The sequence below is a fragment of the Sylvia atricapilla genome, chromosome 11, assembly GCF_009819655.1.
Source record: "Sylvia atricapilla isolate bSylAtr1 chromosome 11, bSylAtr1.pri, whole genome shotgun sequence".
Taxonomy (NCBI): Eukaryota; Metazoa; Chordata; class Aves; order Passeriformes; family Sylviidae; genus Sylvia; species Sylvia atricapilla.
In genome coordinates, this window is record NC_089150.1 from 937,660 (window position 1) to 963,102 (window position 25,443).

General features: G+C 55.9%; 1 protein-coding gene across 1 annotated transcript in view; it reads right to left on the reverse strand.

Annotated features, from left to right (window-relative positions):
- Positions 1–25,443, reverse strand: part of GRM7 (glutamate metabotropic receptor 7) — a 196,682-nt gene that overhangs the window by 29,192 nt on the left and 142,047 nt on the right. The window contains 1 exon segment of the mRNA XM_066327148.1: positions 15,553–16,488. Coding sequence (XP_066183245.1) covers positions 15,553–16,488 — 936 coding nt within the window.

Here is a 25,443-nt window from a genome sequence, read left to right on the forward strand (position 1 = left end):
GTGTCCCCAGGGCACACACAATGTCCCCAGGGCACACAGTGTCCCCAAAGGCACACACAGTGTCCCCAGGGCACACACAATGTCCCCAGGGCACACACAATGTCCCCAAGGCACACACAATGTCCCCAAAGGCACACACAGTGTCCCCAAAGGCACACACAGTGTCCCCAGGGCACACACAATGTCCCCAGGGCACACACAATGTCCCCAAAGGCACACACAGTGTCCCCAGGGCACACACAATGTCCCCAGGGCACACAGTGTCCCCAGGGCACACACAATGTCCCCAGGGCACACAGTGTCCCCTGTAGCCCAGGTTTCTCCAAGCCCTGCCATCGCCATCACCGGCAGATGCCCCAGTGCCCGGTTTTAGGAGAGGGGCTGTGGAGCCCCTGAGACATTCCATCCGAGCAGCCGTGGCCCCTCAGGGCAGCAGAAAGCCCTGGAACTGCCCGGGAATATCCCCAGGATCAAACCCGGCCTTGAAGGATGGAGCCTCCCCCACACGCCCTCCTTCCTTACCAAACAGCACAGAGAACACCAGGCCAAGCCCTCTGGCGATTTTTCTGAAATTATTAAAGCATTCCAGAGCAGAAAATCAACTCAGGCCAAACGATTTTAGGACAATGCCATTGACCTGAGCTGGAGGAAGGAGCAGGAGGAACATCAGGGGCAGGTGTCGATGACAAAGGGACAAACCAAGTTAATGTGTGTGTCATAAACACACAGATGGGAAACTCAGAGTGCGGTGGCCTTGAGAAATGGCCACGTGTCTTACATCTCTGCTGGAGGGTCTGAGAGCTGAGAAACCACAACTTTCAGCCCCAAAGCACAACCAGGGGTGGGCTGGAGGGAGGGACAAGGATGGGACCTCACAGCCTGGAGCTGGAATGGGACAATTCAACCCCAAGGTGCAAATGGACCAAAACTTATCCAAGTGTGAGACCTGGTGACCGTTTGTCCATTTTGTGACCATCTTGGGTCCCTTCTGTGACCATTTTGGGTCCATTTTGGGTCCATTTTGTGACCATTTGGTGACCATTTTGGGTCCCTTCTGTGCCCATGTTGGGTCCATTTTGGGTCCCTTCTGTGACCATTTTGGGTCCATTTTGGGTCCCTTCTGTGCCCATGTTGGGTCCCCCTTGGGTGCAGCCCTGGCCAGGCTCCTGTCCCGCCCAAGGTGTGCCCTAAAGGCCCTTCACTAAAGGAGCAGCAGGGTGGAATCCCATCAGCAGGAGCTCCTGCAAGCCGCCCTGGCTCCCAGCTTGGCTCTGCACCCCAGGGACCCCGCTGGTGTGGGCAGGGGGCTACTGGGGGGTGGCACTGGGGGCTCCTGGCCAGGGTCCAGCTCCCTCCTCCCAGCCAGAGCAGCTCCTGCAGCAGCTCCTGGACGTGCCCAGGTTGTCATGGCAATGGGAACTCTGCAGCTCTGCCAGCTGCAGCTTTGCCTTGACAGCACTGAAAAATACTGCCAAAATTACCCAGGGCCCAGAAAGGGGAGGCACAAATGCCCTGATGGTTCTCTCTCCACTCAGGCTCCAGCCTGGGGGCTGCAGTTGTGCTTTACTGCCCACTAAATCAGGCAGCCACACGTCAGGGCAGCAAGCAGCCCTCTCACTTAAGGTCTTGCAAAATTAAATCCATAATCCAGGATAAATACCGGCACTGTTCAGAGTCCCCCAATCGCACACAGTAATTTGCAGTGAGAAAACAAAGCCAAAGGAACAAGCCCAGCCTTATCCAGCCCTAGCAGAGGGTTTGCCCTGCTCTAGCCAAGTGTCCGTCCCACCCAGGCTCTCCTGGTGTCCATCTGCAGCTCTGCCAGGATGAAAACTCCAGCTGTTTCAGCCCAGACCGTGCCCCTAAACCGGAGCAGAGATCCCCACAGAAGGTTCATCTCACAGGGCAAGCTCCAACACTTCCCTTCTGTGCTTTCACTCCAGTTCTGCCTCCCCTGCTCCAGCCATGTGAATGTTGGATTTATGTCCAGCCAGTCTGGCCCACTTGGAAAGCTTTCCCCGAGATCAAACTGCTCCTTCTCTGAGACACTCCAGTTAATAAATTCCCTTTGCCTCCACTTGCTTCAGCAGCTGAACATCCTCCATCTCCTGACACACTCACCCCAAACCTTCCCCATCCAAAATGAAATCCTCTGGCCTTCCCAGGAGAACAAAACCTATTCCCCTGCCGGGCTGGGTGCCAGCCCTTCCCTGAGCACACAGTTCTGAGCCCACACCCGGGGCAGTGCCGCTGGGCCCTTTGGGGCTGTGCCCTGGGGCTGGGCACGCTTCCTGGAGACTCCACCCAGTCTCCTCTTGGTTTGGCCACTCCAGGGTGTTTATTACTATTACTATTATTATTATTATTATTATTACTATTACTATTATTATTACTATTCACCTGCAACCCGTGCCCCTCGTTTCCCTGGGAGCAGACTGTGCCTGCCTGGAGCCTGCATCCAGCCCTCCCTGGGGGCTGCTGAGCCACAGAGCCCCTGAGGAGGTTGGGAAAGAGCCCCAAGAGCTGCCCCTGGCTGATCCCTGTCACCCAGCCCCGAGTGCCACATCCAGGGAGGGTGAGCCCACCACTGCCCTTCGTCCTGAGCCAACCCAGTATTCCCAGTGTGCATTCCCAGTGTATTCCCGGCTCAGCCAGGGGGCAGAACCTCAAAGCAGCCCCACAGAACACTCCTTGCCCACCTGATGGCCCCAGCCCTGCCCTGCTCCAGCACTGACTGCGGTCACTCTACTCCCCCCAAACCCCAAAAATCAGCTGGAATCTCTCAATGTCAGTGAAGTTTGACCCGGGCCCAAACCGAGAATCTGTTCCATATATTTGCATACAAAGTAAGATCTAATTCTGCTCAGAGACCTTCAGGGGAAGTTGGAGTGCAAGCCAGTGTCAGTGCAGGGGGAGAGGGAAGGGATAATCCCACACTTATTACTTCTCTTTAAAGACATCTGGAGCAGAGCACTGGCAATAAAATCACTGACAAATACACATGCATGAGGCGAGCCATTTGTTCAGTGACTTTTGAAATGATAATGTAATTATTAGTTAAACCAGAGCATTTACATACTGCTTTGGCCACTTCGAGAAAACTTCTTATGGGTGGACCTGTCCTTAGTTATGGGTGGACCTGTCCTTAGTTATGGGTGGACATGTCCTGTGCCACCACAGTGCTGGGCACAGAGTGTGGGATGTGCTGGGGCACTGAAGGCTGCAGCCAAGCACCCAGAGCAGTCAGCAATTCATTTATTCTTATAACTGGGTGATTTATTTATTCATTTATTGATTTATGAGCACGGCCAGAGCAGCTGGGGCTGCCCCTGGATCCTGGCAGTGCCCAAGGCCAGGCTGGACACTGGGCTTGGAGCTCCTGGGACAGTGGGAGGTGGCCCTGCCATGGCAGGGGTGGCACTGGGGGGGATTTAAAGTCCCTCTCAACTCAAACCATTCCACGGAAATGATTTCATTTTCTGGAGGTGAACAGGAGCGTGGAAAGAATGGCAGATTCACGGATGAGGCAGCAGAGCCTTTGTTCCTGAGCAGCCATCGTTAGGAGTTGAAACCCTGGCACAAGGAAAGGAACTCCTTGTATTAAAGAAAAGGAACTGAATCGGCAAAACAATAATAATAATAATAATAAAAATAAAAAAAGGTCAGACATGGGGTGAGGGCAGAGGCTTGAGCCCCACTCGGGCTGGACCCACGCGTGGCTCTCACATGTCCCTGCAAGAAATCCCATCAGCTGTGGCCGGCGCTCCGGCAGCCACCAGCAGCCACCAGCAGCCACCAGCAGCCACCAGCAGCCACCAGCAGCATCTCCCGGGCTGGAACTGCCCTTCCCGGGGCTGGAACTGCCCTTCCCGAGGTCGGGCAGGTGTGTGCCAGCCCCGGCCCCGGCCCCGAGAAGGGCCAGGGCAGGCTTCGGGACAGTCCCCGAGCCCCGGGGACACGGCTGTCCCTGTGCTCCGGGCTGGCCCCGGGACCCTCCAGGAGCTCGGTGACAACCTCAGCCCGTTCCGGCGGCCGATGGAGCCAATTCCCAACTGTTGCCGTGGAAACCGCCCGGCGCAGCATCAGCACCATCAGCACCATCAGCACCATCAGCACCATCACCATCAGCACCCTCAGCATCCTCCGGCCTCCGGCACAGGCCCGCTATCGCCATGCGAACCTGGCCGTGGGTAACTCCACGACCCAGCGTCATTTGGGTGCTCATTTCAATGAGGTTTAATTACCAAAAGTCTGTCATTTTAGGAGCCGCCAAATTCCAGTCGTTCCACGATCCCCCCGTACCTTCGGGAGGTGCCGGTGCGCATCAGCGCCAATCCAGAGCGTCAGGGAAGAGCTTGTCCCTCAGTTAACTGACTGCGCCTTTTTATGGGGGGAATAAAGGAAATCTCCACCCCCGAGCAGCCGCTGGGCCACAGCTCCAGCGACCCGCAGCCCTGTCCCCAGGCAGGGAATGCCCTGTTCCCAGGCAGGGAATGCTCTGTCCCCAGGGAGGGGATGCCCTGTCCCCAGGGAGGGGATGATGCCCTGTCCCCCGGGAGGGGATGCCCTGTCCCCAGGGAGGGGATGCCCTGTCCCCAAGGAGGGGATGCCCTGTCCCCAGGGAGGGGATGATGCCCTGTCCCCAGAGAGGGGATGCCCTGTCCCCAGAGAGGGGATGCCCTGTCCCCAGGCAGGGGATGCCCTGTCCCCAGGGAGGGGATGCCCTGTCCCCAGGCAGGGGATGCCCTGTCCCCAGGGAGGGGATGCCCTGTCCCCCGGGAGGGGATGCCCTGTCCCCAGGCAGGGGATGCCCTGTCCCCAAGGAGGGGATGCCCTGTCCCCAGGCAGGGGATGCCCTGTCCCCAGGGAGGGGATGCCCTGTCCCCAGGGAGGGGATGCCCTGTCCCTAGGGAGGGGATGCTCTGTCCCCAGGGAGGGGATGGATGCCCTGTCCCCCGGGAGGGGATGCCCTGTCCCCAGGCAGGGGATGCCCTGTCCCCAAGGAGGGGATGCCCTGTCCCCAGGCAGGGGATGCCCTGTCCCCAGGCAGGGGATGCCCTGTCCCCAGGGAGGGGATGCCCTGTCCCCAGGCAGGGGATGCCCTGTCCCCAGGGAGGGGATGGATGCCCTGTCCCCAGGGAGGGGATGCCCTGTCCCCAAGGAGGGGACGCCCTGTCCCCAAGGAGGGGATGCCCTGTCCCCAAGGAGGGGATGCCCTGTCCCCAGGCAGGGGATGCCCTGTCCCCAAGGAGGGGATGCCCTGTCCCCAAGGAGGGGATGCCCTGTCCCCAAGGAGGGGATGCCCTGTCCCCAAGGAGGGGATGCTCTGTCCCCAGGGAGGGGATGCCCTGTCCCTAGGGAGGGGATGCTCTGTCCCTAGGGAGGGGATGCCCTGTCCCCAAGGAGGGGATGCTCTGTCCCCAGGCAGGGGATGCCCTGTCCCCAGGGAGGGGATGCCCTGTCCCCATGGAGGGGATGCCCTGTCCCCAGGCAGGGGATGCCCTGTCCCCATGGAGGGGATGCCCTGTCCCCAGGCAGGGGATGCCCTGTCCCCAGGGAGGGGATGCTCTGTCCCCAGGGAGGGGATGCCCTGTCCCCAGGGAGGGGATGCTCTGTCCCCAGGCAGGGGATGCCCTGTCCCGCCCCAGCCTCTCCTCACCACGGGCTCCGGGGACTCTGGAATCACCTCCCGGCCCCAGATCCCGGGGACAAACCGCCATCCGCCGGGATTATCCCCAGCTGCCCCTCAGCAGCGTCCTTTGGGCTGCTCGAACCGACGGACACCCCCCGGTTTAGAGCCCAAACCAGCTCACACGGGGAACTCCTCCGTGCCCAGAAGTTAACGAGCCGCGGACCCTGACGTGACGCTGTAACGTGTTCAGTAGGGTTTAGCAGGATAAAAAAGCAGAGTCTGGTAATTGCTGCCTTCAGCGCTGTGAAACTTCCCCAGAGCGATTTGCTGCCCCCGCTGCAGGAGAGGGACCTGCAGCAGCCACAGCTCCCATCTCTGTGTGAGCCAGCCTCAGGAGCCTGGAAACAGCCTGGGTGGGTGACAATCCCTGCCTGCTGTCAGCCTGGGACAACTGAAATACAGGAATAAATACAGCCTGGATGGGTGACAATCCCTGCCTGCTGTCAGCCTGGGACAACTGAAATACAGGAATAAATACAGCCTGGATGGGTGACAATCCCTGCCTGCTGTCAGCCCTGGGACAATCAAAATACAGGAAATAAATACAGCCTGGATGGGTGACAATCCCTGCCTGCTGTCAGCCCTGGGACAACTGAAATACAGGAATAAATACAGCCTGGATGGGTGACAATCCCTGTCTGCTGTCAGTGCTGTTTTGGGACCAGACTCTGTCAATGTTTTGGGCCATTTTCTGGGACCTGACCCAGTAAACGCTGGTTTGGGCAGGGCCCTGCGGCCCCCACACTGTGCTGGACACACGCTGGGCTGGGCTTTGCCCCGGGAAATCCCGGCTCGGGTGGGATCAGGGGGAGGCACAGGCAGGGCTGCCTCTGCTCTGCGCCAGCGGGGACATCTGACCTCCCTTCCTTATCCTCAATCCTTATCAGATTTCATCTTCCAGTCAATAAAACCTGCTCAAACAACATTGATCCTGAACTTCTGCAGAATCAAATCACTTGACTTCCTTGGTCCTCCAATTAAGGCACCAGAATAAATCTTAACTACTCCTTAATTCCAGTTTTCACAAGACTTTCTCCAGCTCTAATCACGTTGAAGCACCTTGGCCAAGCGAATTGATTTCCGTTGCTTTTCCTTCCCCCCACCCGAGTCTGCGCTGAGCTTCCCGGAGCATCTCCTCTGCAGCTTCCCGGTGAATTACTGCTCCAGCTCGGCTCTAGGCAGGAGCTGCTCCTCTGCTAAAAAGAGCTATCTTGTCTCCAAATGATATTTAATTATCTCCATTAAACACTACAGGCTGCTCTGATGCCGGAGATGTAAATCAGAGGGAACAAGAGGAAGATGAGAGCGTATTGTTCATCTCATGTTTTGTCCTCCTACTCCCTGTGCGCTCTGTTAAACGGGTGTCTCTGGAGGTAAGGCCAACGTGTGAACACTCCAGTTATTCCATTTCCAAGAGACATTATTTTTCACGGGTGAAACCGTGAGAATGGGCAGGGCTGAACCTCGGCTGTCCCCGCTGTGGCAGAGGCAGCTAAGGACCGAACGGAGGGTGTTTAATGAGCAATTAGCAGTGCAAGAAAAGCTGTTATTGCACAAATAGAAACATGTTCCAAATCACTTCTGACCTGGTAGGCTTGGGACACAGGGTTTTTTTGCTTCAGTCGACAAGAATTCATTGTTGTTTCTCTTTAACCTTCTGCTGAGCTCATGCCTCGAAAGCAAAACGTGAGGCAATTCCTGTGACTGAGCATGATGGGTTCTGCTTTTATTAATATTATTACATGGCCGCTTAAACCATTTCAATAAATCCTTCAAATCAATATCTCTTACAGATACAGAATCCTACTTTTTGCTTTGCACTGGACTGCCCTTGCCGGACTGAAGATGTCCTTGGCAGGGCAGCTCTCTCCTCCCCTGCCCAGCCCAGGGTCCTCAGAGGCCTTGCATTGTGGGGAGGAGATTTCCTCAGCCTTTCCCTGGCCTCAGCCTTTCCCTGGCCTCAGCTTTTCCCTGGGCTCAGCCTTTCCCTGGGCTCAGCTTTTCCCTGGGCTCAGCCTTTCCCCGGGCTCAGCCTTTCCCTGGGCTCAGCCTTTCCCTGGGCTCAGGTTTTCCCTGGCCTCAGCCTTTCCCTGGGCTCAGCCTTTCCCTGAGCTCAGCTTTTCCCTGGGCTCAGCTTTTCCCTGGCCTCAGCCTTTCCCTGGCCTCAGCCTTTCCCTGGGCTCAGCTTTTCCCCGGGCTCAGCCTTTCCCTGGCCTCAGCCTTTCCCTGAGCTCAGCTTTTCCCCGGGCTCAGCCTTTCCCTGGCCTCAGCCTTTCCCTGAGCTCAGCCTTTCCCTGGCCTCAGCCTTTCCCTGGCCTCAGCCTTTCCCTGGGCTCAGCTTTTCCCCGGGCTCAGCCTTTCCCTGGCCTCAGCCTTTCCCTGAGCTCAGCCTTTCCCTGGCCTCAGCCTTTCCCTGGCCTCAGCCTTTCCCTGGGCTCAGCTTTTCCCCGGGCTCAGCCTTTCCCTGGCCTCAGCCTTTCCCTGAGCTCAGCCTTTCCCTGGCCTCAGCCTTTCCCTGGCCTCAGCCTTTCCCTGGGCTCAGCCTTTCCCTGGCCTCAGCTTTTCCCTGGGCTGCCCCAGGAATTCAGCAACCTGGAAACTCCGCAGCCCCTCCCAGCAGCCTGGAGTGGTCCATGCGAGAGCTCTGCTGGGGAAATTATGTTGTCAGCCCGAGCGAGTTTGACATTCCGAGATATCAGAACACAAGCAAAGAGAAAAGTTTCATCAACACAGTAATTACTGCCCCGGACTCCACGGAGCCGCAATTATTTCCCAGTGAGGGGCTGTCAGTTCGTGCTGCAGATAAAAAACTGCTGATAGGGCTGCCAGGGGCCCGTGCAGAGATGGCTTTTCAGATGGAAAACCCTCCCGGCAATTCGACATTTTCCAAAAAAGAAAAAGAGGAACAAAAAAAAAAGTACATGTCAACACTATGCATTAAACACCTACACTTTTTTTTTTTTTTTTTCTTTAAAACTTGTGTTGCTTTTCAGCCAGAGGCGGTTAAATATGCACCAGAAATCCCAGGGGAAGAGGAGACCTTCCGTGGCCACTTTTCCTTTTGGCACTGTGTCCTGCCCGGAGCTGCTGAGAGGCTCGGGCAGGAGCCTCTGCCCCAGCCGGGCTCAGGGGGAAAAGCACCACAGACATCCCGAATCTGCTCTTCTGGCCAAACACACACTGACATCCCAAATCGGCTCTTCTGGCCAAACACACACTGACATCCCGAATCTGCTCTTCTGGCCAAACACACACTGACATCCCGAATCTGCTCTTCTGGCCAAACACAGAGTGCCCGGGCTCCGGGTGAACTGCTCCAGGCGGAGCTGGAGAAGCCTGAGCAGGAGCTGGTTTAACTGGTGCCGGTGCTGCACCAGTGCCATGGGGTGGAGATCAGGGGAGGTTCATCCCCAGGGAATGAGCACTGCCAGAGCTCCAGGAGCCTTTGGATACTGCTCCAGGCTGGGATTCGGGGTGTCTGTGCAGGGCCGGGGTGGGACTGGATGCTCCCTGGGTGTGTCTTCAGCCCAGGGCACTCTGTGATTCTCACCTCTGGAACGCCCTCTCCTTTCTGGCTTCCATTGATTCCCCCACCTTCCAAATGGTTTTATTTGTTCTCCTCAGCACGGGAACGGGAAAGGCTGGAATTAGCACAGCAAAGAGATGCCTCACCGCCAACCTCACACATCAAAGCGGCCACTCGGAGGTTTGGGTGCTGGGTGACACAGGAGGGTCCCGGGTGACACAGGAGGGTCCCGGGTGGCACAGGAGGGTCCCGAGTGACACAGGAGCACCGCGGGGACAGGAATGGGTCACTCCTGCCCAGCTGAACCCCCTGCCCCACAGACAGCACACCCACTGCAGGGTGTGACTGCTTCTCCCCGGACCCTTGCTCCAGCACCCGAATATTTCAGCCAGTTAACGGGATTATTAATGATCGCAGCGCTGCCCCGTCCCTGCGCAGCTCCTGCTCTACCTGCGCTGCTGGTGGCACTGCCGGCTGCCGGAGCCCCTCCTCGCCAGGTAATTATGTGGAACACGATTGTGGCCTTGGGCTCTGCCTGCTCAGTGTTTGCAATTAGATTTTACTACAAAAGTACATATTAACATTAAAGGAGCATTACAATGCAGCAAACGTGATAAAGCAGAGCGACGGTAGTGCGCACCTTCTGCTTCTGCTCTTGCAAGAATCGTAATCACCGTTAATTTATGGTCTTCTGAGGGGGATCTAATTAGTTCACTCGCGGGGTGCTGTTCCGTGCCTTGGCAGGAGGCAGGGCACCGAGCTGCGGTGGCACTTTTTGGGATCCCCCGGGCAGGAATCCCCCTCCCAGGAAAGGCTGGCTGGGGGCACAGTGCAGCACGCTGGGTGATGGGTTCATTACCAAAATGCCTTGGGGTTTTCACACCAGCACCTTGAAGAGCAGAGGCTCCTTCCCGAGCCTTCCCTGTCACGACAAACTCCAGGATAAATCCTCCCTTCTCCCTGCTGCACCTGAGGGTGTGGGACACCCACAAATCCCACCTCAGCCTGCCCACGTTCAGGCACCACCTTTTCCTTGCTCTTTCTCCTTCTCTCTTCCAGCCTCTGTGGCAGAGCTCCTGGTGAGCCCCGAGGGGCTCAGTGAACATTCCAGTCAGGAATATCCCACATTTCCCGGGCTCTTCTGTCCTCCAGCAGCCCCAGGGGCCATAACCCAACTCCAGCCAGGGGGTACTGGGTCCGTGGGTGTGCAAAGGGAACAAAACTCCCCCAGAGCACCAGGGAGAGGACAACAGGCACCAGGCCAGAGAGATCAGCTCCAGGAGCTGGGATTCCTGCAGCACTTCACCGACACGGATGGAAATCCTGAGCTCTTCTGCAGGGTTCAACCATCAGCAGCAGGGACGCCTTAAATTAAAAGCCTTTTCATTTGGCTGGGCTTGGACTGGCCCCAGCCTCCCTTCCCCTTGGGGAGGCCAAATGAATGCAGAAGGTGATAAAGGAAATCTGACTGGGAACTTCACCCTGGAGCTGTACCTAGTTTTTGTTTAGTTCTACAGAAATCAGGGTTGAAACTCTATAGACACCCAAAGGTTTGACAGGGGTTTTTATACACTTTTCAGCAGTGTTGTTAAATAAATAATAAACCTAATAAATAACCTAATAAAAACCTGGCCAGGATCACTTTTGTAGTGAGGGTTATCAGCCTCCCAAAACGTCCACTGATTGTTTTACTTCTGTATTTCAAAGCACACCTAATTTCTCCTCAATTAAAATGCAGCAATCCACAGAAGTGGTTTTTCTTGAGTAGCCTGTGCTTGGGGGACCTCCAGAGCTCGCGGCTCCAGTCTGGAGGGTCTGAGTGCAGTGAGTGAAGCTGCTCTTCACTTCAGGCCTGGCTCAGGACAACTCTCATGTCAGATCCTTAAATTGCAGAGTGTTCTCAGGGCTACAGCAGGGGCTGGGTAAAATGAAGAATTTGAGCATCTGCAGATAATGACGTGATGGGTGAAGTGCAAGGGCATCCATGAGAAATTGCGGATATCAGAGTCCTCCTTTAGACAGGAGCTCCATCCTCACGGTGCCCGGGGGAGCCCCAAAGCGGGGCACACTCACCCACAGTCCCTGGGAGCCCCCAAACCTGGGCTCCTCCACAATCCAGCAGTGCCAAACCCCAGCAAACGGCGCATTAAATTCCTCCTAACTCCCGAATCCGCGGATGTAGAGTTGCCATAGCAACTGTCAGCCCAAGCCTTCCCGAGGGAGAAAATAAAAGTGTGTCCTACCTGGCTAATTGCTATTTGTGTTACACAGAATTGAAGGGTAACTTCGTTCCACCGAAAAATAGAACGGAGACTGAAGTGCTCCCATGCTAATGTGACATTATTTAATCTGAACAAGGACCCGTTTTGCATGTGCCTTCAAATTACAGTATTTATGGAACACTCAACACAATAAGTAAAATGTTGCTGCCAAATATGCCTGACTTGCCCTGCTTATTGATTTGAATAAAAGGGGCACTGAAAAAAAAAAAAAAAAACAAAAAACAAAAAAACCAAAAAACAACGGAGAAGCAAGAAGGAAGGTGGAAGAGCTGATGGGATTAGGGACTTCAAATTTCATTGCAGAACCTACAGAATGCCCCCCAAAAACCCCAACAGTTTACAACTGAAAGTTCATGAGAAAATGAGCTGATGGAAGGTGACAAGTCTCTTCCCTGTTTCCACTTTTCCCTGTTTCTCCTCAGGGCAGGAAGAATAAAGCTCCCAACAGGAAAACCACAGTGGCTGAATAACAGCCACCCCTCACTGGGAGGCACAATTAGAACTTTTTAAACCTGAAAAAAGCCCTGAGGATCATTCAAGAAAAGAATCCCACCGGCAGGATATATTTCAGGAGCACGCTGACGGTTCTCACTGCCTTGTAAACACATCCAGCAATGTTTTATTTTAATCTTAGCCCAATTACTAAATAAAAGCAATCAGAGCTCTGAGGCAGCAGAACCTCTGTGAAACATGAAAATATAATGATGGCATCTCTCTCTCTATCCACCCAGTGACACAATCTGAGAAAATGAGATTTTAGGGGAATATTCAGCTTCCCTGGGCACCCTGCGCTGGGACCTCCCCACCCTCCCAGGGTGGAATTCCTTCCACATATCCAGCCTAAATCTCCCTCCTTCAGCTAAAAGCCACAGTGGTTTCCTATCAAACACACATTGACCCTTCTGAGCAGAGACAGCACAGGACTGTCCTGCTCCTCCAGGGCTGCACAGCACCTTCAGGAGATACATTCAGTAAGGGCAAACACAGCCCCCCAGAGCCGCAGAGCGCCCAGCGAGCAGGAGCTCTGAGAGCTCCGTGTCCCAGCCACGGGAACTCCCGGAGTGCTGGGATGTGGGAAGGGTGAGCACATTCCCCTTCCACGGGCCCCCTGTGCTGCACTACCAAACACAGCCCCCAAATCCCAGCTGACCCCCAAATCACAACTGACCCCCAAATCACAACTGACCCCCAAATCCCAGCAGACCCACAAATCACAACTGACCCACAAATCACAGCAGATCCACAAATCACAACTGACCCCCAAATCCCAACTGACCCCCAAATCACAGCAGATCCACAAATCACAACTGACCCCCAAATCCCAACTGACCCCCAAAGCACAGCAGACCCACAAATCACAACTGACCCACAAATCCCAGCTGACCCCCAAATCACAACTGACCCCCAAATCCCAGCTGACCCCCAAATCCCAGCAGACCCACAAATCACAACTGACCCCCAAATCCCAGCTGACCCACAAATCCCAGCTGACCCCCAAATCAGCACCAGCCACGTGTTCTCTCCGTTTTTGATGGGGGACAAAGAAACAGAAACAGGCTGAGTGGAGTCCAGCTGTAGAAAGGTCTGAGATCTGCTTTCACCACGCGCCACCTCCCATGCACCTCATGGTTCATCTCCATCCTGAGAAACTCGGATTTCTGGCCTCCCTCCCCCTGCTGCAGCAGCTCCTGCTTGAATTATTCACTTTTATGAATTACCTGCAGCACATTGCTAGGGTTTTTTTTTTCCTGTTGTTGGTGGTGGTGTTATTCTATACCCTGAACAAGGCAGGTGTTTTCAATATGCCTTCCACCGAACAACATTATGCTTGTATTTATCGATAAAATAAAATAAATCCATAGACTGAGACCCACAGTGTTATATATAACCCCATTCCTCAGTTTAAAAGCTCGTGCTGCATGAGATTTTTCAGCAGGTGCAATTGCCATTCCAGCACAGACGTGCGTGGCTCAGCTCAGGCACAATATTTTCCAGAGGAAATATCTGACAGGAAATCAGTAGCGAGCACCAAAAAGCACAATCCCTGCTCCCGCACCCAAAGGGAGTGAGAGGGAAGGAGGAAAAGCAGCAAAGCTCCTGCAGGGCAGGGCAGGGCAGGGCAGGGCAGGGCAGGGCAGGGCAGGGCAGGAGGGGCCAGCCCCAGGAGCAGGGCCACCGCTGGGCTTTGGCACTGAGCACTGGCCCCACAGGGACACAGGGACACAGGGACACAGGGACACAGGGACACAGGGACACAGGGACACAGGGCCAGGGCCCTCCACGCACAGCAGGGTCACACTGGGGGCTTTGCTGGACAGCACAGAGCAGCTTCCAGCCCAAGGAATGGGGATGAGCCTCTGCAGCACCGAGCAGCCCCTGCTGTCCCTGTCCCCAGCATCCCCAGTGTCCCCAGTGTCCCCAGTGTCCCCAGTGCCCCCAGGGTGGGCACAGCGCAGTGAGGGGCTGCCTCCCCTGTGCCCTGGGGGACATCAAGTGCCCCATCGTCCCTTCTGCTGTCCTCCACGGGCCGCAGGAGAGCCCAAGGCTCCCAGAGCCCAGGTGTAACTCAGCCCCAGGAGTCCAGGGGTCCTCCAGCTGCTCAACAGCTCTGGAGTCCTTTGTGGTTCAGCACCATCCGGTTCAATCTCTGCACACAACAACTGCAAGCCTCCATCTGAGTCCCCTGGCGGCCCCAGAGCCACGCAGGGAGCTGGAGGGCAGCTCAGCCCCCCTGTGTCACAGCCAGGACACACACACCCACTGCCCCCAGAGCTGCTGCTCCTCATCTCACCCCCAACAGGGACAGCGGGGCCTTGGCAGGGCTCCTTGCCAGCTGAGGTGGGCTCTCTCTGGGGTGCAGTGGCTGTGGAAAGCCCAGTGCAGAGGTGAGAGGACACGTGGAAACCTCTGTTCCTCCCGGGGCATCCTGAGAGATCCCAGCAAACCCCTCCCCGGGTGAGCCCAAAGCGACTGCAAACCCCTCCTGGGCTGGGGGGAGCAGCGCTCTGTGCAGCCGCTGCCCAGCAGGACCTGTCCGAGGTCCCCGTTGTGTCCCCACCTTCCCCTGGCCGTGACAGCCCTGCTGCGAGGGACACCTGCCAGCCTGCACCTGCTCCCCCTTGGAAAACACACATTCTAACAACAAGAATTGCATCCACACGTTATAATAACGATAATTGCACCCACAGCACCGAGCCTGCCCCAGCTCCGTGCTGGAGAACAGTGTCAGACGAGAACAGAGCTGGAGGAAGGGCGGAAAGCCGAAGCTGTTTGCTGCAGGAGGAAGGGTGTGTGCAGGACCTGGGGGTGACAGAGTGCTGCCACATCCCTGCACGGGCAGGGGACCACGGCCCCAGCAGCACAGCACAGGGGCGATGGGGCAGCGGCTCCTCCAGCCTGCGGAGGGGTAAAACACACTGACAGCAGCTCAGGACAGCCCGCTTCACCATCGCTCTCTGAACACTGGCCTTGGAGGCACTTGCCAAAGCCCTCTGACACGACAGCTTTTCTCCAGAGACAAGTGAAAGTGAATCCGCAGCTGGAGCATCAGCTGGAGCCTCTGGGCCCAGCCACTGGAGCTCAGGACAGGCCCTTGTAAAGGGTGTGTGTAAATGTGGTGTAAATGTGGTGTAAATGTGTCCCGGGGCGTTCTGTGAGCAGAGCACCCACCAGACTCCACCCTGCCTCAGGGCTCAGGAGCCCACCCGAGGGGGTTTTTGACAGTTTTCTCGCTTACATCTTGTTTTCAAAACGCTTTAGTTAGGAGGTGCCTCTTTGTGGATAACGTGGCAGCTAATTCCCACTTCTCCTACTGCAAAGAAACAATTGAAATAGACGCAACAATAAAACGAATGGCTAATGCGATCGCTATCGATCATTCGCCCGTTTGTCAAAGGAATGGCCCCGGAGTGAAACGGGGAAGGGAAACAGCGGCAGGGACTGCCCGGGAGCAGCAACGAGCTGAGCGGAGGGCTCGGCTGGAAATCCAGGGACAGCCGAGCACGTGGTTACAGCCCCAGAGAATCCTGACACACCTGCGCACCCGCACCTACCTTTTCTGCTGACTGGGCAGTGCCAAAAAATATTGGAATGAAGGCAAGCCATACTATACAGGTAGTGTACATAGTGAATCCAATGGGTTTGGCTTCGTTAAAATTCTCCGGGACCCCCCGAGTCTTGATGGCATACACAGTGCACGTCACCATGAGCAGGATGCTGTAACCCAGCGAGCAAATGATCTGCAGGTCCGTGATGTCACATTTGAGCACCCCTCTGGCCTGCTCGGGGTTCATAGTCTTCTGCTCATCGTAATCCACGATGATGTTGGGCGGGTCCACGGCGAACCAGACGAAGACGCCCAGCAGCTGGACGGAGATGAGGCTGGAGGCGATGGCCAGCTGCGAGGTGGGGCTGATCAACCGCGGCGCCGTCACCGACTTCTTGCCCTGCTCGAAGATGCGGTAGATGCGGTTGGTCTTGGTCAGCAGCGCCGCGTAGCTGATGCACATGCCCAGCCCCAGGAAGACCCTGCGGAAGGAGCAGACGGCCACGTCGGGCTTGGCGATCATCAGGAAGGTGATGATGTAGCACAGGAAGATGCCCGTCAGCAGCACGTAGCTGAGCTCGCGGCCCGAGGCGCGCACGATGGGAGTGTCGTTGTAGCGGATGAAGGTGGCCACCACGAAGATGGTGGCCACGATGCCCAGCATGGCCAGGAAGACGGGGATGACGGCCCAGGGCGAGTGCCACTCCAGCTTGATGATGGGGATGGAGCGGCAGCCGGTGCGGTTCTCGTTGGGCCGCTCGTTGTAGGAGCACAGCAGGCAGGTGACCTCGTCGGCCTGGTACTGGTAGCCGTCACAGAGCTCGCAGTGCCAGCAGCACGGCATCCCCTTCACCATCTTCTTCCTCTCGCCCGGCCGGCACGGCTGGCTGCACACCGAGGGGGGCACGGCCCGCACCCCGCCTCCCCACTGCATCTCCTCGATCTGGGGACAACACACACAGGGTTGGGGTTAGGCTGGGCTTAGGGCTGCCTTGGGGCTGGTTCAGGGCTGTTTTGGGGCTGCCTTGGGGCTGGTTCAGGGCTGGTTTGGGGCTGCTTTAGGGCTGCCTTAGGGCTGGTTTGGGGCTGCCTTAGGGCTGCTTTAGGGCTGGCTGCACACCGAGGGAGGCATGGCACTCCCCACTGCATCTCCTCGATCTGGGGACAGCACAGACAGGCTGGGGTTAGGCTGGGCTTAGGGCTGCCTTAGGGCTGGTTTGGGGCTGGTTTGGGGCTGGTTTAGGGCTGGCTGCACACCGAGGGGGTACCCCACCTCCCCACTGCATCTCCTCGATGTGGGGCCAGGGACACAGACAGGCTCAGGTTAGGGTGGCTGCACAGTGAAGGGGACACAGAGCACACACCCCTGTCCCACTGCATCTCCTCACTTTGGGGGACAGGGACACAGACAGGGGCAGGGCTGGCAGCCACAGACACGAGCTGGGAATGAAGAGAGGGGTCCCAGGGGAGCCCCAGCACACAAAACCCAACGGGACAAACTTCCCACGTGGCAGAGTCCTGGAACTACAGCCTGGTGCCTCTGTGTGGGGCTCTGGTCCCTGACTGTCCACTGCTCCATGTCTCATTTCTGTTTGTTTTAAGTCTGATGGAATGACCACAACCCCAGATAAACCACGAGAGTGAAAACCTTTTCTTCATGAGAATGAGTAGGAGCATTACAAACCTTGAGGGAAGGCAGGACTTGGATTTGCAAGGCTGCTTTCCACAAACCTTGGGGCTTCTTACCGAGACAGAACATAGATCTCCCTTCCCAGAACTGCTACTGACCAGGGGAAGAGTTGAAATGAGGGGGAAATGCGTTTTCTGTAGAGCATGGGATCAGTGGGAATGGGGAAGGTCTGCTACACAAACCAGGTGAGAAATATGAAGGACAAAGAAAATGGTCATCACTGAAAAGCGCAATAATTAGATGATATTTCATTTCAAAGTCACATTCAGCCTTTGAAATACCACATGTGCTTCTGGGAATGCAAATGATAAATGATTATATTAAATACATGGAAAGTCCCACTTACTCTGCAGCCTGCAGAATCCTGAGCTCCAAGGTAAGTGACAAAGGCTCCCAGTGGTGTGAAAAATGAGACTCACAAATCATTTCAAACCGTGTCTGACTACAGCCACTCACCAGCCTCCAGGAACAGGGCAGGCCTCGCCCTGGAGCCCCAGTGAGTGCCCAGGCTGGAAGGGAGGAAGGAAGGCTCTGGCATTCCCAGCACCAGTTACCAGCCCAGCAGCTGCTCTGTGTGTGTGTGTCTGCTCCAAACCAAAATCCTGGTCCCCTGGGATAGGCGGGAGTAAGTGTCATTAACAACAAAACTTCAGCTGTTTTCCTTTAGGTCACTTGAATGGTGACAAGTTCCCTGATTCTCCCCACAAGTCAAAATCCTCAGATGAGTTTCTTGAATCAGCTGCCCCGATTATTCATATAGACAGGAAGACTTGGATGGGCAAGGCTTGAGTTGAAGGATTAAGTTGCACTTTCCTAATTTAATTCAAAACAGACCCTGCATCATCTTCACTTTATATTTGTGAAAACACCAAGCCCTGAAGTCACACTCAGCTCACACACTGGAGTGCCAAGAGTCTGTAAAAATAATCCCTCCATAAGAGATATTCTAGAGGTCTGCCCCTGCCCGGGAAACTTCATTAACCTTCAGCATTCTGGGGAAGAGAAAAGATCCCTGAACTCCCTTCTCCCGCTCTGCCGAGCTGAAGGTGTGCAGCTCACAGGAGGCAAAGGAGCGCTGAAGATAAGGGAAACACAAAGACTCATTAAGTTGCGCTGATTAACGGTGCTTTGGTCTCGCTGGCAGTGCAAGGAGCCAGGAATTCCACTGCCATGCCCGGCTCCAGCCCTGCTCTGACCCAGGGCTCACAGGGAGCGCAGTTCCAGCGCTGGGAGGATGAGGAGGGGCCGAGTGACCCGATGTCCCCTGAGTCCCCCCTGCACGGGGGCAATGCCAGCAGAGCTGGCACTGAGGGCAGCCAGGGCTGGCACTGCTGACCCAGAAACACGGGAAATGTCACGGCAGCTCCTCGGGAAAGCAGCTGACTGTGCCACTGCCGGGACTCCTCTCAGCCCTGTGCCTGTTTTCCGAGGCAGAGGACACTCACCTGAGTTTTTACACCCGAGAGCCAGGGCTGCAGCCAGCCAGGGGCTGCATTTCCCACCTGATCCCTGCCCACAGCCGCCCCCGATGCCTTTTTCTGCAGGCACCAAGTGAAATCAACACCACCACATGGATTTTGGCCCAGTCTGCAGCAGGGAAACGAGTTCCACCAATTTTCATCCCAGTGAATGTCTTCATCACCACAGGCTGATTGATGTGTTATCAGAGCCCTGCTTCCCTACGGCCACAAAAGGATGGATTTCCATATCCTCAAACAGATTCCGTGGCACTGCTGGTGCCTGGGGCAGCCTAAAGGTGCTGAATTCATTCTGCACAGACACTCTGCGGGAGGAGATAAAGGGAAGATCAGGCAGAAGTGAGGGGAGTCCTTTCCCTGCCCTCCTGGGGTGACACCACAGCAGCCCCAGCACCGGCCTCGGACACATCTCTGCTGTTTGTGGAGAGAATCCAGATGCAAAGTGGCTGTGAGGGAATGCTGGCACCAGCACCTGCAGCACGGGGTGAGAACTGAGTCAAACGACAGACACTCTCCCCCCTCAGAAAAGGGCATTTCTGAAAGGAAGCGTGTCCCACACCTACACACCTCTTAGACACCTCCAAGGATCAGCTGACAATGCCCAGCACAGTCTGCAGAGCAAAAACTTCCACACACTGTGAGACAGTGCTCTTGAACGAACAGAAAAACTGAGGGGGTTTATGAGGCCCCTTCCATGTCCGTCCAGGGATAAGGGAATTTGGGAATTTCTTCTCCCCAAACCAACAGCAGTGCCAGAGGCAGCCAGACACTGTACCCAAATGGAGCCAGGTCACACCTGAATGTCACCCTGTGCCCAGGGACAGGAGGAGCCCCTGCCCTGCAGTCCTGGCAGCTTTGGGAAGGATGTTCCCCCACACAGCCCCAGCCCCGGATGCCTCCAGCAGGAGGATTGGATCCGCTCACGATATACATTCTCATTATGTTCACTAGAGAACAAACATTACCGAGAAATGCTTAGTCTGTCTCATAAGGCCTTGATGTAATTGTTCATTTTAATGAATAAAGTAACTCAATATCTGTGTATAATTCAAACATTGCTGCTTTGCCTCCCTCCGCCACAAACATTTCCATAATAAGCCATTTGTTCTGAACTTAATTGTTTCGTGCAATGTTTGATTAAAATAAAAATCAGTACAAAAATAATTACATTAGCGCTAATTAACCTACTCAGAGAAGAAAATAGCCACGTTCCCTGACACCACTTCCATGAAGACGGTGCCATTAATTTCATGGACACGCAGATCCCAGCGGCGAGGACTGGGCTCAGATTTATTGCCACCTCCAGACTGCAGCTCCTAACTCAGCGCTCGAACATTTGTGTGCATTCCACTCTGCAGACAGCAATATTTGCATGACTTAGCTCTTCGGGCTCAGCTATTAATGTCCTGTAATTAGCTCCTAAATCCAGGGATTTACCATGATAATGGTTTTAAGCTAAGAATGTGTCAATAACACATCCTCGGGCAGAGTCTCCCGCAAAATATCAACTGCAATCCCTGCAAGAGATAACGGTGATGATAAGCCCAGAGTGGCTCAGAGCTGCTCCAGGCCTGGCCCAGACACGGAGCTTCACCTCACCCTGGAGTTGTCCTCCCCGTTTCCCTGCCCGCAGGGATTGCCGGGGGAGCTTGTGGCAGCCCTGAGGTGGTGGAGGAGAAAACCACCGGCTCTGGCTTGTGCCAAACAAACACATCTCTGCGCTGAGCAGAGCACCCTGACACCTCTGCAGGGTAACACAGAGCCCCCAGGGACTCCAGAGCCTCCTTTGACACAGAAGGAGCCCATCCCATCCCATTTTCCCATCCCATTATCCCATCCCATTATCCCATCCCATTATCCCATCTCATCCCATTATCCCATCCCATTATCCCATCTCATCCCATTATCCCATCCCATTATCCCATCCCATCCCTGTCCTGCCTGGGGTGGGATAATGGGGTGGGATAACGGGCTGAGATGGGATGGGAAGGGTTGGGAAGGGCAGGGATGGGATAGGATGGGATGGGCAGGGCAGGGCAGGGGTGGGATGGGGTGGGAAGGGTTGGGATGGGATAATGGGATGGGATAATGGGATGGGATAATGGGATGGGATGGGCAGGGATAGGCAGGAACGTGCAGCACCAAGGTGCAGCCCCCGGGGTGACAGTGCCTCTCCAGGATCCGCAGCTGTCCCCCACACTGCAAGCCCTGTCTGCTGCTCCCAGGAGAAGCATTTCTTAACTCTCCTTTATTCCCCTTTTATTCCTACTCTTCCCTTGTCGTTTGTTTAATGTCGGTGACCCTTTGGCAGCAGCCCTACCTGTGCCCCGGCAGCCCCGAGGGCTCCTCTGAGCACTCACAGCTCCCCCTTTAATGAGATCCAAGGGCCATTTGTTCTACATTAAAGCAAGGACATTTCCAGCACTCCACTGATGTGGAGGAAAATGCTTAATCCACAGTTTTTGCAGAAATGCTTCTTATTATACATTTCTGTTGACACACAATAAAATGGAAAATTAATTATTTTAATGCTGTTTTATCTGCCTACAGCTTCGTGTTGTCCTCTGACTAAGGGAAGGGGGGTGGACCATGCATCTTCACTATTCATCCTGCAGCCCCTGCAAATTTTTTAATTCAAAAAAGAGCATGTGCTTCCAAACGGGCATTTAGAACACACAGTTCTTGTCTCTTTAAATGGATGGGTGAGGGCAAAAGTGTCTTCTGAAAGCAGACCTAACCCAAGGCAATTTTTTATGCTAAAGTGGCTTAGAATGAGGGGAAATCTGAATCATCACGGAATCCCAAAACTGGTTTGGACATCAAATGCCCCCCAGTGCCACCCCTGCCATGGCAGGGACACCTCCCACTGCCCCAGGTGCTCCAAGCCCAGTGTCCAGCCTGGCCTTGGGAACTGCCAGGGATCCAGGGGCAGCCCCAGCTGCTCTGGGCAGCTTGTCAGAGATTTTTATGGTGCAGGAGGACAGGAAATTCCCGACCCAGCGGGCACAGCCTGATCCCAGCTCAGCTCGAGGCCAGAGCAGTCCAGCAGCTGAAATCAAACACTTGTTCCAAACGTGCTGGAAACTTTAAGTCCTCGAGGACAAGCCTGGATGGCAAAGGCACATCTAGAAGGAAACCCAGGAATTCTGGTTTTTCTCCTGAAAACTCCTTCTCAGAGCTGTTTTTCATGGCACAGCCACGAGCCCACCTTGCCTAAGGTTCGAGGAAAGGATTAGCCCTTTATCTTTGTTTATCTCTCTTAGGAGCCAATAAATTCTGGTTTTTGCTGTTATTTGGGCTTGTGGAAAGGTTCTGCTTCTGCCAAACGCAGGACACAACTCCCAGCCTGGAAAGGGCAGTGGTGAGAGGGAGCCAAGCACAAGTGTGTGTGACCTGGAGAGAATTCCTCTTTGAGTTCCTGCCAGCTCAGAAACTCTGGCGTTAATCTATCCTCCTAATTCCCCAGCTGATTCCAAGACCAGCATCTTCCAGTCGAGTTATTTGGTGCTGGTTTTCCCCTCCTGAAGCCTCAGCATCAATGGGACAGCGATTTCCTCACCACATCCCGTGCGCGAGGCAGAACAGCACCGGGCAGGGAACAGGATGGAAGGAATACAGAATTCTGAGGGAAATTCAGTCCCCAGCTCATTTAGGCCCTAATTAGATTGCTGCAGTGATATTAATAACGCTAACAGTATTAAATTACCCTGCTCAGGTTGTGCTCAGCCTGCTGGGCCCCGGAAGAAGTGCAGATGCACACAGAGGATGGAGAGTGGCTCCCGGGGCAGGGGATTCTCTCCCCACAGACAGGCCAAGGATTGCTCTCAGGGCAAGGAATTCCTCTCTGCAAGGAGACCCTGCAGGGGGAGATGGCACTGGGAGCTGCAGGAGCCCCAGGCTGGGCTGAGCGAGGAGAAAAGCCTCTCCCACCCCTTCCAGCTGCATTTTGGGCAGGAAAAGGGCAAAACCTGCTCTTGCTGGACAACCCTTCCCCAGTCAGTCAAAGCACAGGCGCTGCTAAAGCAGAATAAAATCGCTGAGTGCAGTCAGCCCTGGGAAGATGTTCACAGCCAGTCCCAGGTCCCTTTAATCCCAGTTAAAGGTGGGGATGAACCAGCAAACAGGGATGCTCCATGGGAATCACTTCGGCAGCATTTTCACAAAATGCACCTTTCCAGTTTGAGAGAAGAAAAGCCAAACAAAACAGGAAAACCAAGCAAAGGAAGGCTTCCTCTCCGGTTGTTTCAGAGCAGCCTGAAGGCCCTTTGCAGCTGTTTATTACTGTCCATGGTGTGAACAATTAGCTGGAGACACATCCCAGTCCACATTCTCCGTGTGATACTCGGGTCCTGCCCCTGCCATTTCCCTCAGCAATTTGTGCAGGGACATCCCAGCAGAGATCATTTCTGACCCACTCAGTGCCCTGTCGGGATCCTTCATGCTCTGCCTAAAAGCTGGAAGCTCCGAGGCTGCCCCCACAGCCGTGTGAGCAGAGCTGGCAGCCAGCCTTGCTGGGGTGTCCTTCTCCCCCCGAAAGCAAACACCACAGTAAGACACATCTGTCACCATTTCTGCACTGGCCAGGGACCAACCTTTCCTTGTGCACAGCACAGCTGGGTCCTGTCGGGGCTCTCCAGGGGCAGCCCGAAGCCGGGAGCTGCCAGGGCTCTTGGTACAGTTCATTGCAGGGGTTTGCTCTCAGACTGGACCAACAAGAACGGAGACAAAGCAGCGGGTTTTGCCCGATGGTAATTGCCACGGGACTCTTGGCTGGGAGGTGCCAGCCCCTGGTGTGCCACTGAGACCTGGGGCAGGTGAATTCGCAGAGCTGCAGCCCTGCCCCAGGGATGGCGGGGGGTGGGAGGGAATGGCAGAGGATGGCAGGGAATGGCAGGGAATGGCAGGGGATGGCAGGGGGTGGCAGGGAATGGCAGGGGCTGGCAGGGAATGGCAGGGGCTGGCAGGGAATGGCAGGGGATGGCAGGGAATGGCAGGGGATGGCAGGGAATGGCAGGGGCTGGCAGGGAATGGCAGGGGCTGGCAGGGAATGGCAGGGGATGGCAGGGAATGGCAGGGGATGGCAGGGGATGGCAGGGGATGGCAGGGGCTGGCAGGGAATGGCAGGGGATGGCAGGGAATGGCAGGGGGTGGCAGGGGATGGCAGGGGGTGGTAGGGAATGGCAGGAGATGGCAGGGAATGGCAGGGGATGGCAGGGGATGGCAGGGGGTGGTAGGGAATGGCAGGAGATGGCAGGGAATGGCAGGGGATGGCAGGGGATGGCAGGGGATGGCAGGGAATGGCAGGGGATGGCAGGGAATGGCAGGGAATGGCAGGGGATGGCAGGGATGGCAGGGATGGCAGGGAATGGCAGGGGGTGGCAGGGGATGGCAGGGGATGGCAGGGGATGGCAGGGAATGGCAGGGAATGGCAGGGGGTGGTAGGGAATGGCAGGAGATGGCAGGGAATGGCAGGGGATGGCAGGGGATGGCAGGGGATGGCAGGGAATGGCAGGGGATGGCAGGGAATGGCAGGGGATGGCAGGGGATGGCAGGGGCTGGCAGGGAATGGCAGGGAATGGCAGGGGATGGCAGGGGATGGCAGGGGATGGCAGGGAATGGCAGGGGATGGCAGGGATGGCAGGGGATGGCAGGGGATGGCAGGGAATAGCAGGGAATGGCAGGGGATGGCAGGGGGTGGCAGGGGATGGCAGGGGATGGCAGGGGATGGCAGGGAATGGCAGGGGATGGCAGGGAATGGCAGGGGGTGGCAGGGGATGGCAGGGGATGGCAGGGGATGGCAGGGAATGGCAGGGAATGGCAGGGGATGGCAGGGAATGGCAGGCACTCAGCACTCACAGGGGATTCAGCAAACACCTCGCACAGCAGCCCAAAGGAGAGCCCAAAGGAAGGCTCAGCACAGTGCCCGGGGTGCCCTGGCCTCTGCAGACACAACCCCCTCTGCAGAGCCCCCCAAAACCCCCCTGACCTCTGCAGAGCCCCCCAAAACCCCCCTGACCCTGGCCTCTGCAGACACAAACCCCTCTGCAGAGCCCCCCAAAACCCCCCTGACCCAGCCAGGGAAAAGCCAGAAGTGTGATGCAGAGGATTTATGCATCCAGTGCTGATTTGTGACAGATGTGGGTGTCCCTGCCCTGCAGAGCCCTGCCCTTGCCCACAGCAGTGCCCACACAGCCCACAGCCCCCGGGGGGTCACACACACACAGAATGTCCCCCATCCAGCCTCCCTGGCCGGGGCGAGGATGGGACACACACCCCCAGGGTCTGCTGGTGACAGAGGTGCCCCAGGGACCCCTCAGGGAGGCTGAAGCTGGGCAGGAGCTCTGGGGACCCTGCTGGGACCAGGGGGAACAGGGATGAAAATCCAGATGGAAATCCAGATAGAAATGTCATCAGAGAGATGGAAATGTGGTCAGAGGGATGGGAATGTCCCCAGAGGGACGGGAATGTGGTCAGAGGGACAGGAATGTGGTCAGAGGGATGGGAATGTCCCCAGAGGGACGGGAATGTGGTCAGAGGGACGAGAATGTGGTCAGAGGGACAGGAATGTTGTCAGAGGGATGGGAATGTGGTCAGAGGGACGGGAATGTGGTCAGAGGGACGGGAATGTCCCCAGAGAGATGGGAATGTCCCCAGAGGGGTGGAATCCCGGGCAGAAGCCAGCCCGAGAGGCCGGTGGGTGTGAGTGGCAGCCTGGGCTGGTTTGCTGGGA